Raw genomic sequence first — 14,806 nt, 5'->3', positions numbered from 1 at the left:
AACCCTACTAACTTCGCTTCTGTTCAACTCTGTTCGACTCTGTTCTTCTTAGAACGGCAAACCCTTCGCCTTCGACTCGTTAGTTTCGAGCAAAGGAGAACGCGAGAGGAAGTTCAAAGGAATTTCAGTTCGCTTCAAGAAGGTCCCGCATCGCGCGCTATAGAGAGAAAGAGAAAGAGAGAGAGAAAGAGAGAAAGAGAGAGAGAGAGAGAGAGAGAGAGAGAGAGAGAGAAAGAGAGCAGCTGCCGTGTGTAACTCTTTCTCTCTTTCTTTCTCTCTCTCTCTCTCTCTCTCTGTCTCTGTCTCTGTCTTCGAGCGAGCTTCTCCGCGTGCATATCCGCTCTTAAAAAGTCTTCTTCTCCCCGTACGACGCTCGTAACTTCCATCTCGTGCGGATCTTTCTACGTCGAACCGAGCTCGCCTAGGGCGAGAGAGCCGAGTAAAGCGGGTAGTAAAGCACGGGGACGATGGAAGGAGAGCACGAAAGCATAGATCGTATGCGCGTCGAAGAGAGAGAGAGAGAGAGAGAGAGAGAGAAAGAGCTCTGCTTTCAAGATTTCTTCTTTTTCCTCTTCTTCTTCTTCTTCTTCTTCCTCCTCCTCCTCCTTCTCCTTCTCCTTCTTCTCTTCTTCTTCTTTTCCTTCTTCTCCTTTCTCTGCTTTTCCTTCTCCTTCTACTCTTCTTTAGTCTTCCCTCTTCTCTGATGTTCCTCCGAAACAAGCCAAGAGGTAGGTATAAAGAGCGGGACGACATTAGAGGCACATTAGCGTGCGCCACTCGTCGTCCAGCTGGTAGTCTACCGGTTCGGTTAATTACATGCCGATTCCTAGCAAGGATCACTCGTACAATACTCCACATCTTCTCATTCTTTTTTGTTTTGTTTTTTTCCTTCTTTCTTCTACTTCTTCCTTATTTCTTTTCACTTATCATACATCCTTCATAGTATGTCCTTCTCGGTGTTTGCCGCAAACCCGGCACACTCGTATGGATTTTCGAAAATTTTCAGTTTTAAATCCTGGATAAGTATTATTATCTTTCTTTTCTTTTCTTTCTTTTTTCTTTTTTTTATCGATTTTTGATCGATCATAATTTTCTCTTCTCTACGACGTAGAAAGAGTTCTTACGCTCTTCGAATTCGTTCGTTCGTTCGTTCGTTCGTTCGAACGAAGCAACGCGGCCGAGCACGCGAGAGAGATCTACTTACTTATACTTCCCTATGCGGCAGCTTAACAGCGGGTGTCCCCTTCGCTTCTCCTTCGAGGAACGAATGCTCATTCGAGATCTATACGGCTCCCACTGAGACGAGAATCGAAACGGTCGAACGTATTCGACGAAAGATTCGCGTACCATGTTCAATATCCTCAATCGATTCCACTAGTTTAGAAAGTTTTCGTCCTTTGATCATATAATAACGATTGAATTATCTTACAATAATAAAAACAAAAGGAATAAAAAGAAAAGGAGTGAACAAAAAAAAAAAAAAAAAAAAAAAAAAAAAAAGAAAGAAATACGAAGTAAATAATATTCTTTTCCCTTCGTACTTCTTTCTATTATTGTAAAAAAGAAAAAAAAAAACAAAAAAAGAAAAGAGAGAAGAAAGAAAAAAAAAAAGAAAAGAGAAAAGAAAGAAAAGAAATCAAAACTATTCAGATCGTGGGAGAAATCGTGGTACGAATGGTAACAGGAAAATGTAACGATGTCTCTCTTCTCTCGAGAATACTATTTCTTAATGGGAACGCTTTAGATGTCCCCAGACTCTGTTCGCGGTATTTTACTTCTCGCGAAAACTGTCGGCCGATTGTCGTCGGCCGTTACAAACTCACTCCGATGACACTCGACGGTACTCGAACGAAACGCTTCTTCTCGGTTCTTAGTTTTCATCGAGGAGGATCGGGTCCTCGACGATGACGACGAAGAGGAAGACGAAGAGACACGATGGACGATTATGGCAGACTTCTCTTCGACAATTACAGCTCGAGTGGCACCGTAAGAGACAGGTGGTAAGCTTGCGTTCGCAATCTTTAACTTTACGTTCTCTTTCTCTCTCTCTCTCTCTCTCTCTCTCTCTCTCTCTCTTTCATCTTCCTCATTCTCTCCTTTACTTCGCGTCCACGACTCTCGTAAACTTATGACAGGGCACATATTTTCGTATTTATGTCGAAAGATAAGCACCAACGGTTAACCATAAATACCGCGGCACTTCTTCGCTGCATCAAGAGCGAAGCCATTTTGCGTTTTAACCGGCGCTTCTATCTCGGTAGAAGTTCCTTTTTCTCGAGTGGACAAGCGCGAGTGGATAATAACGGCCCTGGAGAATGGTCGGATAGTGCAATTCGTTCATTGATTCCGAACGAAAGTATGAGATTGTGAACTTTCTGAATGTGAAACGAGGATGGATGCTCGACGAAAGTCGACGAAAGTTTCCGTAGGACAGGCTCGATTAAAGAAAAGAGTAAAAGAGGGAGAGGGAGAAGGAGAGAGAGAGAGATAGAGAGAGAGAGAGAGAGAGTCCTTTAAAGGATCGACGATTTGTACGAAGGCCGAGAGACACGTAGCGCGTCGATAAACGTATGGTTGGATGGGCCCGTGGATCGAAGAGAGGAGCCACGGAAACTCGATGCGAGATCTTCGTCGTCAAGGGCCGAGGATAATCGACTTAACGACGAGGCTTAACGACTTCTCGGTAACGGTTTCGCCAAGCTTCGTTCCTTCCATCGTTGTCCTTTTCGTCGTCGTCGTCTTCGTCGTCGTCGTCGTCGTCGTTGTCCTCCTCCTCGTCGTCCTGACATTACGATCCAAAGGGAATTCTAAACTTGGGTCTCTTGTCCACCGCTTCAAGTTGAAGTTGGTACCTATAGGGGCCCACTGAGCGATCGAGACACGGCTCTATAATGCACGCTCGACACCGCCATACGTGTCATGAGGGAATCGATCCGATCCGGTTGTAAGGCGACCTAACCATAAGTCCAGAGTGGATCGAGCTTGCTCGTCAAACGAGAGAGTACTTAGCCTTGCATACAGGAAGCTTCGGAATAAACCGCGATGTAGCTCTCTTTGTCATTGAACCCTTCGCAGTTTTATTGGCCCTCCACTTCTCCGTCTCTCTCTCTCTCTCTCTCTTTCTCTCTCTCTTTCTCTCGCTTTCTCTTTCTTTCTCTTTCTCTCTTGTTTCTTTTAGTTTCTCTGTAGTCTCCTTCGAGGAAGGTGCCAATCTTCAAAATGGACACCTCTAGAACGACGCACTCTGATACTCTTTTATGTTCATTTATTTTTTTTTCTTTTCTTTCCTCTTCTCTTCTCTTCTCTTCTCTTCTCTTCATTTCTTCTCGTATCTTTTTGTTTCTTTTCTTTTTGAATCTTTCTAAATTCGTACACGCGAAAGATGTCTATCTCGTAGCAAGAGTTTCGTAACGATCGGTATGATTTTGCGAAAATAGCTTGAATAAGCTTAAAAAAAAAGAAAAAGAGAAAAAAAAGAAAAAATACGATGATCGGATCGACCGGTATTCTTCTTAGATCCGCTGACGTAGCATTTGAAGGCATTATTCCTGCCTGATTTACGGTACAACAAACCGTACGTTATATAGCTATGCACCTCTATATACATATATATATATATATATGTATATATATCTAACTATGTATATCTTATAACGTTTACCTTAAACGAGCATGTCTTCAACGATGATTCGCGAATCTCATCGAGGTTTGCTTCTTAATATCTAAAGTGTAATTTAATTATAGCGCTTATCGGCCACTTAGAAACTAAAACTCTTACTATCCTAATGGATACCTGCGCATGTAGTATCCGGGTTCGAGATTCTTTTTCTCTATCCCATTTCGTACCTTATAAGTGAGCGAGAATAATTGCTATGGTTTCACGAGCCGTGATTAGCGGTTGTCACGCAAGCTGAAGAAAGAAAGAAATAAAGGAAAAAAAAAAAAAAGTAAAAGAAAAAGAAAAAAATAGAAAGAAAGAAAGATAGAAAGAAAGAAAGAAAGAAACGTTACGGAAGAGAGCGTTCGTCATTGTCTTCCATCTTTCCAAAGGATATAAATACGCATACATAGCTTTTTGATTCCGAGATTAACGACGTCGATAATTCAATTTATCGCGTGTAATCATCGGACTCGTTCTATGGAACTTTTCGGAAGAAACTTGAGATTGGTCAACATAGTACGTTCAACGATTATAATCGGATCGTCGATTGAACACAATTTCAAATCGTCGATCTTTCGCACGTATCCAAGCGTGCTTGGTGATTCAATCAACCGAACGTTAAGTCGCATTTATCAATAATCGTTTTAATTAACGTGTCGCTCGGTTAACATTGTCAAAGATGGAAGATAGCCCGATGTTGGAATCAATTATTTCAAGGTCGTTACTTAAGACAGAATGTACATATATACATTTAGATATATACGACGAACAGGTAAGGCATAAGTTTGATATAAACAACAAATCTTCTGTCGTATCTATTTATTCTTTTATCTTTCTTTTTTTTCCATTTCTTTTTTTTTTTTTTCTTTTTTTTTTATGAGAAAGAATCGTTGTTGCAGTCAGTCCGGATAATATAGAGATATCTTAAAGATGGATCTAATAGTGTATTACTTAAATAAACATATCGTAAAGCTTAAACGTTATTAATATATTTGTTTCACTCTAACCCGAGCAACACCATCGTCCGATAACAACACCATAGTCCAATCTCTATTTTTCTGTGTTTTTTTAGTTTCTTTCATTTTTCAGGATCGTGACAACCTGGCGAACGGCTCGGAGCGTGACTCCCCTTGGAGTTGTGGGGGTGGTGGCGGCAGTGGCCGTAGACCCCTCACCTCCATTATTGAACACCTACGCTCCTCCAAAGGCAGACTTCACAATGGTGAGTCAGATATCGAGTCTCTTTATCATTTCCTTTACCATTCCCGTAGATTATCCCGTAAAATATTATTCTACGTTGACCGGTGTCGTAACGAAAATTTTCAACGAAATAAATTTACATTTTTTTCTTTGTTTTTACTTATGCACATATGTATATATATATATTTTCTTTTTTTTTGTTTTTTCTTCTTCTACATTTATATAAAATTAGAAAAACCTATCGAATAATTTGGAATCGTTCTCCTTCGTTTCCTTTTAATTTTTTATACTCGGTATTCGCTTTGTATACTAGTGCGCCATTAGTAATAACGAGCACGGTCGCTGCCATAAACGCAAGAATAACGATCCAACGCGCTCGGTAGGGGACAATAAATAATCAGGGGAAAATATCGGCGCAACGAGACGCAAACGATTCGTTCTCCCTGTGACTTGAAGTGCTCGGCTTTCGAGACGACTCTCTTTCTCTCTCTCTCTCTCTCTCTCTCTCTCTCTCTCTCTCTTTCTCTCTCTGTTGCTCTTGTGATGTCTTCATTCCAGATAATTAGAGGCACGGACGAACATAAGCGAGACGCACCGCTTCGTCGCTACGCGCTGATTCTCTCGAGTGAAACGAAATTCCTTCTCTTCCCTATCTCCCCCTTTTCTTTATTTCTTTTTCACTCGCACTCATTCTCTGATTCTCTCTCTTTCTCTCTCTCTCTCTCTCTCTCTCTTTTTCTCTCTGTCTATCTTTTTTGAACTCGCAACCTTTTCATCTCGACGAATAAATCGTGTTCCACCAATGCGTCTTAGCATACGAGTGACAAATTTACTCCGATTGCTAAGGCAGATAAACAAAGACGAACGAGAAGGTGTACGAAAAAGTATTAAAAGAAATGAAATGTCACCGGTCGAAGAAGAAACGTACGGAACATCGATCGCGATTAGGAAATAAGTTTTTTCGAATGGATCTCATTAGGTACGCCGAAGGTTCATTATTACGTTATCAACGTCCTCAGGCACGCATAATGGAGACCGAATGTATTTACGAGGGTTATTCTTCCTCTCTCTTTCTCAATCTATTCTCTCTCTCTCTCTCTCTCTCTCCCTTTCGCATCCTATCTATCGTAGCCGTTTGCCGTTCCTGCAAAAGCCAGGATCCAAACGGGGCAGTAACAATAATCCTTATCCAGCGGATAATTGTGCTCACGGAGGATTTATAGAACGAGTTCAGGTACCGATCCTCTATCTAACGATCTGCACCATTCAGCTCGTACGATACAGGACCTCAGGGAATAAGATTCATTCAAGTCAAGTTTAGTTCGTGATCTTTAGTTCAAGATGGATCACGGATCGATGATCGAAATCCATGCGTCTGTCAGAACGGACGTTCGTCTGTATCTCATAGAGGAATAAAGCGTTCGTTATACCAAAAGAAACTAGATATAGATAATGTAAACCATAGCACGTAGCAAAGTTTTGAAAGATGTACGCGGAGTGTGTTCATCAAGGATGGATAAAGTGAAAAATTTTCTAAAATTTGCCATAGATCGGGTTTATTTGGATTCTGAGATAATTGTTCGGTTACGCATCGGTCGATAAGACACGTCATTATGTCTGAATGACATCATACGGCTCTACTTGCCTCCTGGCAATTTTATTCTCTATCTCTTTATCTCTCTCTCTCTCTCTCTCTCTCTCTCTCTCTCTCTCTCTCTTTATTTGCTCGCTTCTTCGTACGATAAAGTGCCTAAGCCACTCTGTTCCTCCTAATAAGGCACTGGCGATGAACCAGTAAGATAGATTCGCGTGTCATTAGCGATGATGTCAATCCGAATTGCCTGACGATCGGTAGTGTATAAGTCTCCTATAAGATACGCCTAGTAGTTTTGCAAGATCGATTTTGTACTAACAAATATACCTAGTATCTTCCCTTTTTATTCCGCTTAATCGGATCGACGAGATTGAAGTTAATTCGGAACGATCGTGAGGAAGATACTTATAAGTCGATCGATCTCAACGAGTCGGATTAAGCGCACCGATCCATAAGATCGACGAATCTCCTCTGGATCTCCTTAACGATCAATGCCGTAGGCGGTGGGGACGACGATGATGGTGGTGTTGGTGGTGATGGTGGTGTCGGTGCGATCTCTTTCGAGGCTATCTCGTTGTACAGCCACGTCGATTCTACTCGATTCCGGTCAGCATCCTGGAAGCGCCGATTCGACACGCGGCATTCGGAGGCCGGTGCACCGCGTGCACTCGCCAGGATGCAGGCGCACGCACAATTTATAATGCAATTAGAGCCTCGGATGGTAGCGCCCGGATTTATGGCAGGTAGGAATCCGCAGCAACGTACGGTGTGGTAGGGGTCGGCAAAAGGTGGAGGAAGAAGAATAAGAGGAAGAGGAAGAAAAAGAGAAGAAAGAAGAAGACGAAGAGAAAAAAGAAAAAGAAGAAAAAGAAGAGGAGGAAGAAGAAGAAGAAGATGAAGAAGAAGAAGAAGGAGAAGAAGGAGAAGGAGAAGGAGAAAAGCAGAGGCCGGGTTATATACCCGAGGAATGAGTTATATGCCTCCCGCGGTAGCCGATGCATTATTTATCGCTCGGCTTTTCATTATTTCTCCTTCTCGTCCATATGGAATATACACGAAAGCTCGCAAACTCGAATACTTATACTCTCTTGAAAGAATACTTCTACGTGAATCCGATAAAACGTGATCAAAATTACTTACGATATTATCGATTTTACCTACTCGTCTAACTCTTTTTTCTTCTTTCTATTTTTTTTTTCTTTTTTTTTCTTTTGGTTTCCAACGATTGGTAAAGAAACGACAAAGAGAGAGAGAGAGAGAGAGAGAGAGAGAGAGAGAGAGAAGAAGAAGAAGAAGAAAAAGAAAAAGATGAAGAAGAAGAAACTCTTCGTCGATGAGACAACGTATCTCTCAATCGTCCGATTTTCTTCTACCGTAAACTACCTATCGTATATTCGTTCTAAGGATCTCAGGTGGGAAGTTCTAGAGAACTTTAAAAGTCCTTGAAAGGGCGCCTCTATCATTAGGCGCAATAACTTACGTCGGTGTTACGATGCTAATGAGGATTCCTCTAGCACGATACTCTTATTTACAGCCTAGTAGTAAGTACGTATGTATGTAAGTAGACGTTTAGGTGGACTACAAAGAAGCTTTCTTGTTTTACTTCAGTGAAACTTTACTTACTCTCAAATAATCAGCCACATTCGGCTTGAGGATCTATCTGATCGTGCCTCGTTCGAACGAACGAACGAACGAACGAACGAAGGAACGAACGAACGATCGAATCGAAACGAAACGAAACGATTGCCTTTTGCATTCGTAATTATGCGCCTTTGTCTTGAGACTTCTTTCTTCTTCTTCTACTTCTTCTTCTTCCTCTTCTTCTTCTTCTTCTTCTTTTTGTCTTTTACTTATCTTTTTTTCCTCTTTTTTTCTTTCTTTCTTTCTTTCTTTCTTTCTTTCTTTCTTTCTTTCTTCCTTTTTTTTTTCATCGATAGTTCTCGCAAGAATGAAGTCGTTAACGAGCTAGCAAGGAAACCGTTCGAACGTACGCGGTACGACTTTATCGGTGAAACCGCATACCAGAAGTCACTCCGGCTGCCTTTTATCTCGGCAACGAAATCGCTTGAACAAGATTAATTGTAGTCGAGTGAAAGCACGACAAGATAATAATTTATTTCGAACGAAATGGTGAAATATTGAAACGTTAAGAGCGTTGCCTCGATAATCGCCGCGAAACGTTTTAAAGATCTTCTCCCGATTTTGATATTCTTCTTTTCTTCTTTCTTTTTTTTTTTTTTTTTTTTTTTTTTTTTTTTTTTTGGTTAAACGCAAACTCGAGAACATAAAAGACGTCCATGACCGAAACGTGCTACAAATACAACGCGGTTAACTATTGGATACCCCCATCGGGAAGGGGAGATATTGTGTGTAAGAAAGATGGATAGATAGAAATAGATAGATAGTTAGATAGATAGATAGATAGAGAGAGAGATAAAAAGAGATAGAGATAAAAAGAGATAGAGAGAGAGAGAGAGAGAGAGAGAGAACGTATACGCAACGAATGCTGCGCCTATACACTGTAGCAGTATCCTTAGAAAGTTCGTGGTCGTGAAGATAATTGCTTCTTAGAACAAAATTACACGCTCTATTCTTCGCGTTCATCCCACTTAGAACAAAGAAGATCGATCGACGAAGACACGATGGAATTAGAAGGTGTGTACGGCCGAGTCATCTGTGAAAAGAACACGTCGAAACGACGATGAACGATGACTTCCATTCCTGCTTCGTTCCTCTAACGAAGGTTAATGCATTCGATTATCGAAGATGTCGTTCTGTCGTCGCACTTTCTAATATCGACGGGAAATCTCTAACGGGTTCCTTTAAAATAATCAAACGAACGGGCGAGCATAAAGAAAAACAAAATTATCATTAAAGGAAGACCGTGAGGAGGATAAGAGGAGAAAAAGAGAAATAAAATACGAAAGAAAGAAAAAGTAAAAAAGAATAAAAAAAAAAAAAAAAAAAAAAAAGAAAGAAAAAAAAAGGGGGAAGAACGCGAGCTATGAAGTGCAAAGGAGGCGAGCGAAGAACCGAACCGTTAATCGCCAACGTAATTACGATTATCGCTCATTGATTGCACTCGCGATCGTGCACCTTCTACACCTTTCTTGGCGCATAGACGAGCGATTTACGGGGCCGCGTTTCGCCTTCGTCGAACCGTTCCCCTTTCGCGTAATTTAACACGATTTAACTGGTGGTATCGTTTTTAACGACGACATAATGACTAGTCTGTTTTTAATCGAAGACTTAGGTCATAAGGTAGAAAAATCACGATTCCTTAAACGTGATGGGAGAGAAACGTGATTTACAAAAAAAAAAAAAAAAAAGAAAAGAAAAGAAAAGAAAACAACAACAACAACAACAACAACAACAATAATAATAATGATAATAATAATAAAAGGGAAATAAATATATTTAAAGAATATTTATATACTTGCTTTAATGGAGAGAATCAGACGTGTTGTGCCCTTTAACTCGACGTATTTAAATCAATGTAAAGCCGGACGACGTTACATAGTCCACCATATTAACCTCTCCTAATGCAATTCTTAATCGAGTGAAAGTTCTCGATGCGAGAGGACGTTGATAGACCATCCTCAGAATGGCAGGTAATGCAAGCGAAATCTTATTCAAGAAGCAGACCGGGATGTAGATTCGCGTACCTTTCGGGGTACCTTTCGCACGTTGAATGCAACGAATAAAGACATTAATAAAGCGTGTTTCGTGACGACGCGGAGAAACGTTGGTGAACGTGAAGAAAGAAAAAAAGAGAAAGAGATAGAGAGGTGAAAGAGGAGGCAGAGGTGGTGGAAGAGAAGGAGAAGGAGAAGGAGAAGGATTCAACGAAAGGGAGAATACAATAAGCTTGGTCGAGGGTAATGGATGCTGGCGTTACTCTCTTAAGCTTTGGACGTTGTAACGGATGGCGTTGCTCCGGATGCTCCTGCTATCTTACTTCTTCTGATTTCTATTCGGATACATGGATCCTATCTGAGGTAGGATCGGTGAGGATTGAATAAAAAGCAAGCAAATGCTGGTGTATGAAAAAAAAGAAAGAAAGAGAGAGAAAGAGAGAGAGAGAGAGAGAGAGAGAGAGAGAGAAGGTCAGTATAGATAACGGAGAATGATATCTTGATACTCAAGAATGATGTGTTTATTTTTTTCTTTTTTCTTTTTTTTTTTTTTTTTTACCTTTTTTTCTCTTATCAAAAGTAGGTATTCCACAAGAGAGATAAGATGTTCGGATTATAAAGACGTGTAAGTGTGTCGATTCCGATTAATCTTTCAAGCTGTATTTTTTTTCTTTTTTTTTTTTCGTCAATATAGAAGAAAAGAAAAGTATCTTTGTTTTCCACCTTAAAACCATCGACGATCGAGAAGATCGTTAGACGATAAATATTTATATGTATCGTATAATATCGCAAGAGATGTCATCGATCGTATATCGATTATTAATATATATATATATATATATGTATAATATTATTTATAGGTTGAAATAATCGATTAAATGAATATAATAATTATATAAATATATTTTCCAAAAACGGGAATAAACCTCGCTAACTTAACTCGCCTCGAGTTTATATCTCGCGTATCCTTCGTAACGTTCAAATCATTAGTCGTTGTCAGCCGCGTCCGGTCACTTCTTCTTCTTTTTCTTCTTTTTCTTCTTCTTCTTCTTCTTCTTTTACTTTGCTGCCAAACGAGAATCAGGAATCTAGGTGCACGACATCAAACACTACTTATGTTTCTCCGTGAGTACTTATGTTCGTAATCATTTCCAACAGGAAAGTGAGTGAAAAAGAAAAAAAAAGGAAAAGAAAAGAAGAAGAAAATGAAAAAAAAACGAGACGAAAGGTTCAAAGGACACAGAAATTTCTCTCCCCTTCTCTCCCTCTGTCTCTCTCTCTCTCTCTCTCTCTCTAGATTTTATACGTCACGTTGATCGCTTCGCAATCGAATACGCCGCGCTTTCATTGAATCTACCTCGTTCACGTGGCTTATTAACTTTGGCATTTATGACCCTTTGAACCCCGTCGATTCTAGTCGGGGAGCACGTTTTATTGCCCGGTTTATTGCGCGGCAACGACGCATTGAATTAAGACTTCACCAAGATTGTCGTCGGTCAGGATACATAATTCATTTCGAAGGATAAAAATAATCATTACTGTACTTGCCGACTTTGTTGCATTTCCCCGTAGTATCTCGAATTGGCTCGATTGGATTACCATCGATAGAATTTCATAAACCAATTGGTAATTATATTTTATTTTTATATATATCGTGAAACATTGAGATCTCAATCTCTCTTTCTCTCTCTCTCTCTCTCTCTTTGTCTTTTTCTTTTTCTTTCTCTTTCTAGCGAAGATAATCTCTGTTCGAACGAGGAGAGTGAAAATAAAGGGAAGTGTAAACAAGTGAGAAGTGGAAAGGAAAGGAGGGTTCTTATCTTTTTTCTTTTTGTATGGCTTTTTGTTTTTTCTTCTATTTTTTATTTTTTTCGTCTTTCTTTTTTACTTTTTTTCTTTCTTTCTTTCTTTCTCTCTTTCTTTTTTCAAGTCAGTGATATTAATAATTCTGACGGTCTAAGAGGAACGAATGGATCTTGCAAAAAGCGTCTACCGATGTAGTCTTCCCTCGAGCTATCAAATTCCGCGTGTATAAAGACGTGGGATACGTCCGACGTCTCATGAATGGGATTATTAATATTTCCCGTCCCTCCGTTTCCATCTCTCCCTCTCTCTATCTCTATCTCTCTATCTCTCTCTCTCTCTCTCTCTCTTTCTCTCTCTCTCTCTCTTTCTTCTCTTCTTCGTCTTTCTTTGCATCGCCTCGAAGCGATCCGCGGCGCTCTACCCTCTCCCGATAATTTATGCGAAATCGTGAAATCAAGTTTTACCGCTCTCCTATACGTCTAATGGAGGACCTTTTTAGAATACTTGCGTCGCATATGGTAAGAGAGCAGAACTTCTTCGCGGATAATTAAGATATCGTGATCGAGCCTTACGGACCGGATTTATTAATACCAATTGGTTTTTCTTCGATTATCTTGATTCACAGGACTGGCTTGGTTCGTCGATTTCTTTTTCTTTTTCTTTTCTTTTTTTTTTTTTTTTTAAATGAAAACGTAAGATCGAAACTGATGTACATACTACACAAATCAATATTAATATTTTTACATTGAAATAAGGAAAGGAAAAAAAGAAAGAAAGAAAGAAAGAAATAGGTATATTTCTATACTATTCTTAAAAAGATATTCTATATATGTATGTTGTGTGTACGTATCTGCGCGTGTGTGTGTGTCTGAGTGTATATATATATATATATATATATAAATATATATATGTCGTGCCAGGGCACTCAATGGAATCGATATTTTCACGTGTTCCTTCGAAATGCGACAGGAGTGTATCATTACCTTAATGCATCGTTCGCGAAAGGAGGAGCGAGCGAATCGAAATCGTCTCTCGATCGGTCGGCGTCGTAACGGAGTAGGTTACTAATGGTGGGCTTGGTGGCTCGGTGAGTCGGTAGATTGGGTTGGGCTTCTTACGGGTCCACCGAGGTCAGATGTGTACGGGAAGGATATGCTCGCCCAAGGCACCGATGACATCGACCGAACGAATAGCCAGCCTTCGCTTCGCAGTCGAGAAGCGTGTACTCTTCGAGAAAGGAAAGATCGCCGCAAAAGACGTACATATGTATGTATGTACGTATGTATGTACGTATATATGTATATATGTATAAATACTTACATAGTTCTGTATCTATATATGTACGTACACACAACAATAATACCGAATCGATTTTTTTACGTTCGACATAAATTTTATCTCGAATCATTTTTTTTTTCCTCTCTTTTAATCGTACCTCTCAAAGATTTCAATTTCTTTATATTATTCTTTATATATAGGTTATCAAATAATTACAATCTGATTCGTTGCACGCAAGTTGACCTTTGATATATTATTATTATTATTATTATTATTCTTTTTTTTTTCTTTTTTTTTGTTTTTTTAATAACATATATATTATATTACTTAATAATTCATCTGATGTCCAATTTTTATATGAAATTATTCGAAATTCGATTTGATTTATCTTTTCATTTGTTAATAAATACATCTATTAACGTTTACGTTTCTTTTTTGCTTCTTTTTTTTTCTTTTTTCTTTTTTTTTTTTTTTTCTTTCTTTTTTATTTCGAAACGATTATCTCGCGTGAAGTTCTCATTCCTCGAAAGGACTCCGATCGTGCGTGTCGCGATATATAGAAGAAGAAGAAGAAGAAGAAGAAGAAGAAGAAGAAGAAGAGGAAAAGGAAGAATAAGAAGAAGTAGAAGAAGAAGAAGAAGAAGAAGAAGAAAAGAAGATAGAAAGAGGTTTTCGTGCAGAAGCAAGCCAGCATCTGTCTCCGGTCTCCGTTGGTAGAGTAGAGGAGAGAAGGGCTAGAGATAGGTAAAGGTAGAGAATAAAAAGAAGCAGTAGAAGGAAATCAGAAGGGAGAAGAAAGAGAGAAGCTAGGTAGTGGAGATGCTGAGGAGAAGGAAGAGGAAGAGGAGGAGGAGGAGGATGAGAAGGAGTAAAAAGAGAAAGAGAAGGAGGAGGAAGAAGAAGAAGAAGAAGAAGAAGAAGAAGAGGAAGAAGAAGGAGGCATGGGTCATGCAACAACAGGAAGGTTAGTTGCTCGAGGCGGCGACAAGCGAGCGAACACCATCTCAAAACGTGCCTTTTACATACGTAACCGGGCCTTCATAATAATTTCACTCGGCCACTCGGACTGAGGGCAGGATCGACATGTAACGCGTGTTTCCTGGAAACATATCCTTTTCGTCGAGCGAAAACGATCCCTTCTCTCTACCGTCATTAACCGATGAGAGAAAAAAATAAAAATAAAGATAAAAATTAAAAAAAAAAAAAAAAAAAAAAAAAAAAAAAAAAGGAAAAAAAAGAAAAGAAATAATAAAAAAATAAAAAAAAAGGTAGAACACAATTTCAATGGTTCGTTGGTAATGATTTTCGTTCATTTTGTTCTTTTTCTTGTTTCTTTTTTTTTTTTTTTTTTTTTTTTTTTTTTTTTTTTTCATTACTTTTCCATTCATCCTATATTTTCAACTCCATTATAGCTACTTACTGTGATAAGTAGCTATAATGGAAATGAGTGGGGTAAAGGATGGCAAGTGGTAATAGTATTCATATAATATCAACTATATTCAAGGATAAAAATCCTATAACAGATTTGTATTTAATTAATATCGATATCTATATTATCTAGCCAGGATAATTATAGAAGAATGATTCCATAGATCATCATATTGTATAATGGTATATTATATTATTTTATTG

The 14,806-nt window shown here is 39.1% G+C and overlaps 1 protein-coding gene across 2 annotated transcripts in view; it reads left to right on the top strand.

Moving 5' to 3' along the window:
• Positions 1-1,889: 1,889 nt before the first annotated feature.
• Positions 1,890-14,806, top strand: part of LOC124952369 (mediator of RNA polymerase II transcription subunit 25-like) — a 168,364-nt gene continuing 155,447 nt past the window's right edge. For both annotated transcript variants that reach the window (XM_047502127.1, XM_047502126.1), the window contains exons 1-2: positions 1,890-2,000; positions 4,751-4,883. In XM_047502127.1, the coding sequence (XP_047358083.1) occupies positions 1,905-2,000; positions 4,751-4,883 (229 nt within the window). In that variant the 5' untranslated portion in view covers positions 1,890-1,904. The remainder of the gene's footprint in view (positions 2,001-4,750; positions 4,884-14,806) is intronic.

The sequence above is a fragment of the Vespa velutina genome, chromosome 10 (assembly GCF_912470025.1).
Source record: "Vespa velutina chromosome 10, iVesVel2.1, whole genome shotgun sequence".
NCBI classification, from domain to species: Eukaryota; Metazoa; Arthropoda; class Insecta; order Hymenoptera; family Vespidae; genus Vespa; species Vespa velutina.
Note: the sequence above shows the minus strand (reverse complement) of the source record. Positions and strands in the feature narration are given on the sequence as shown.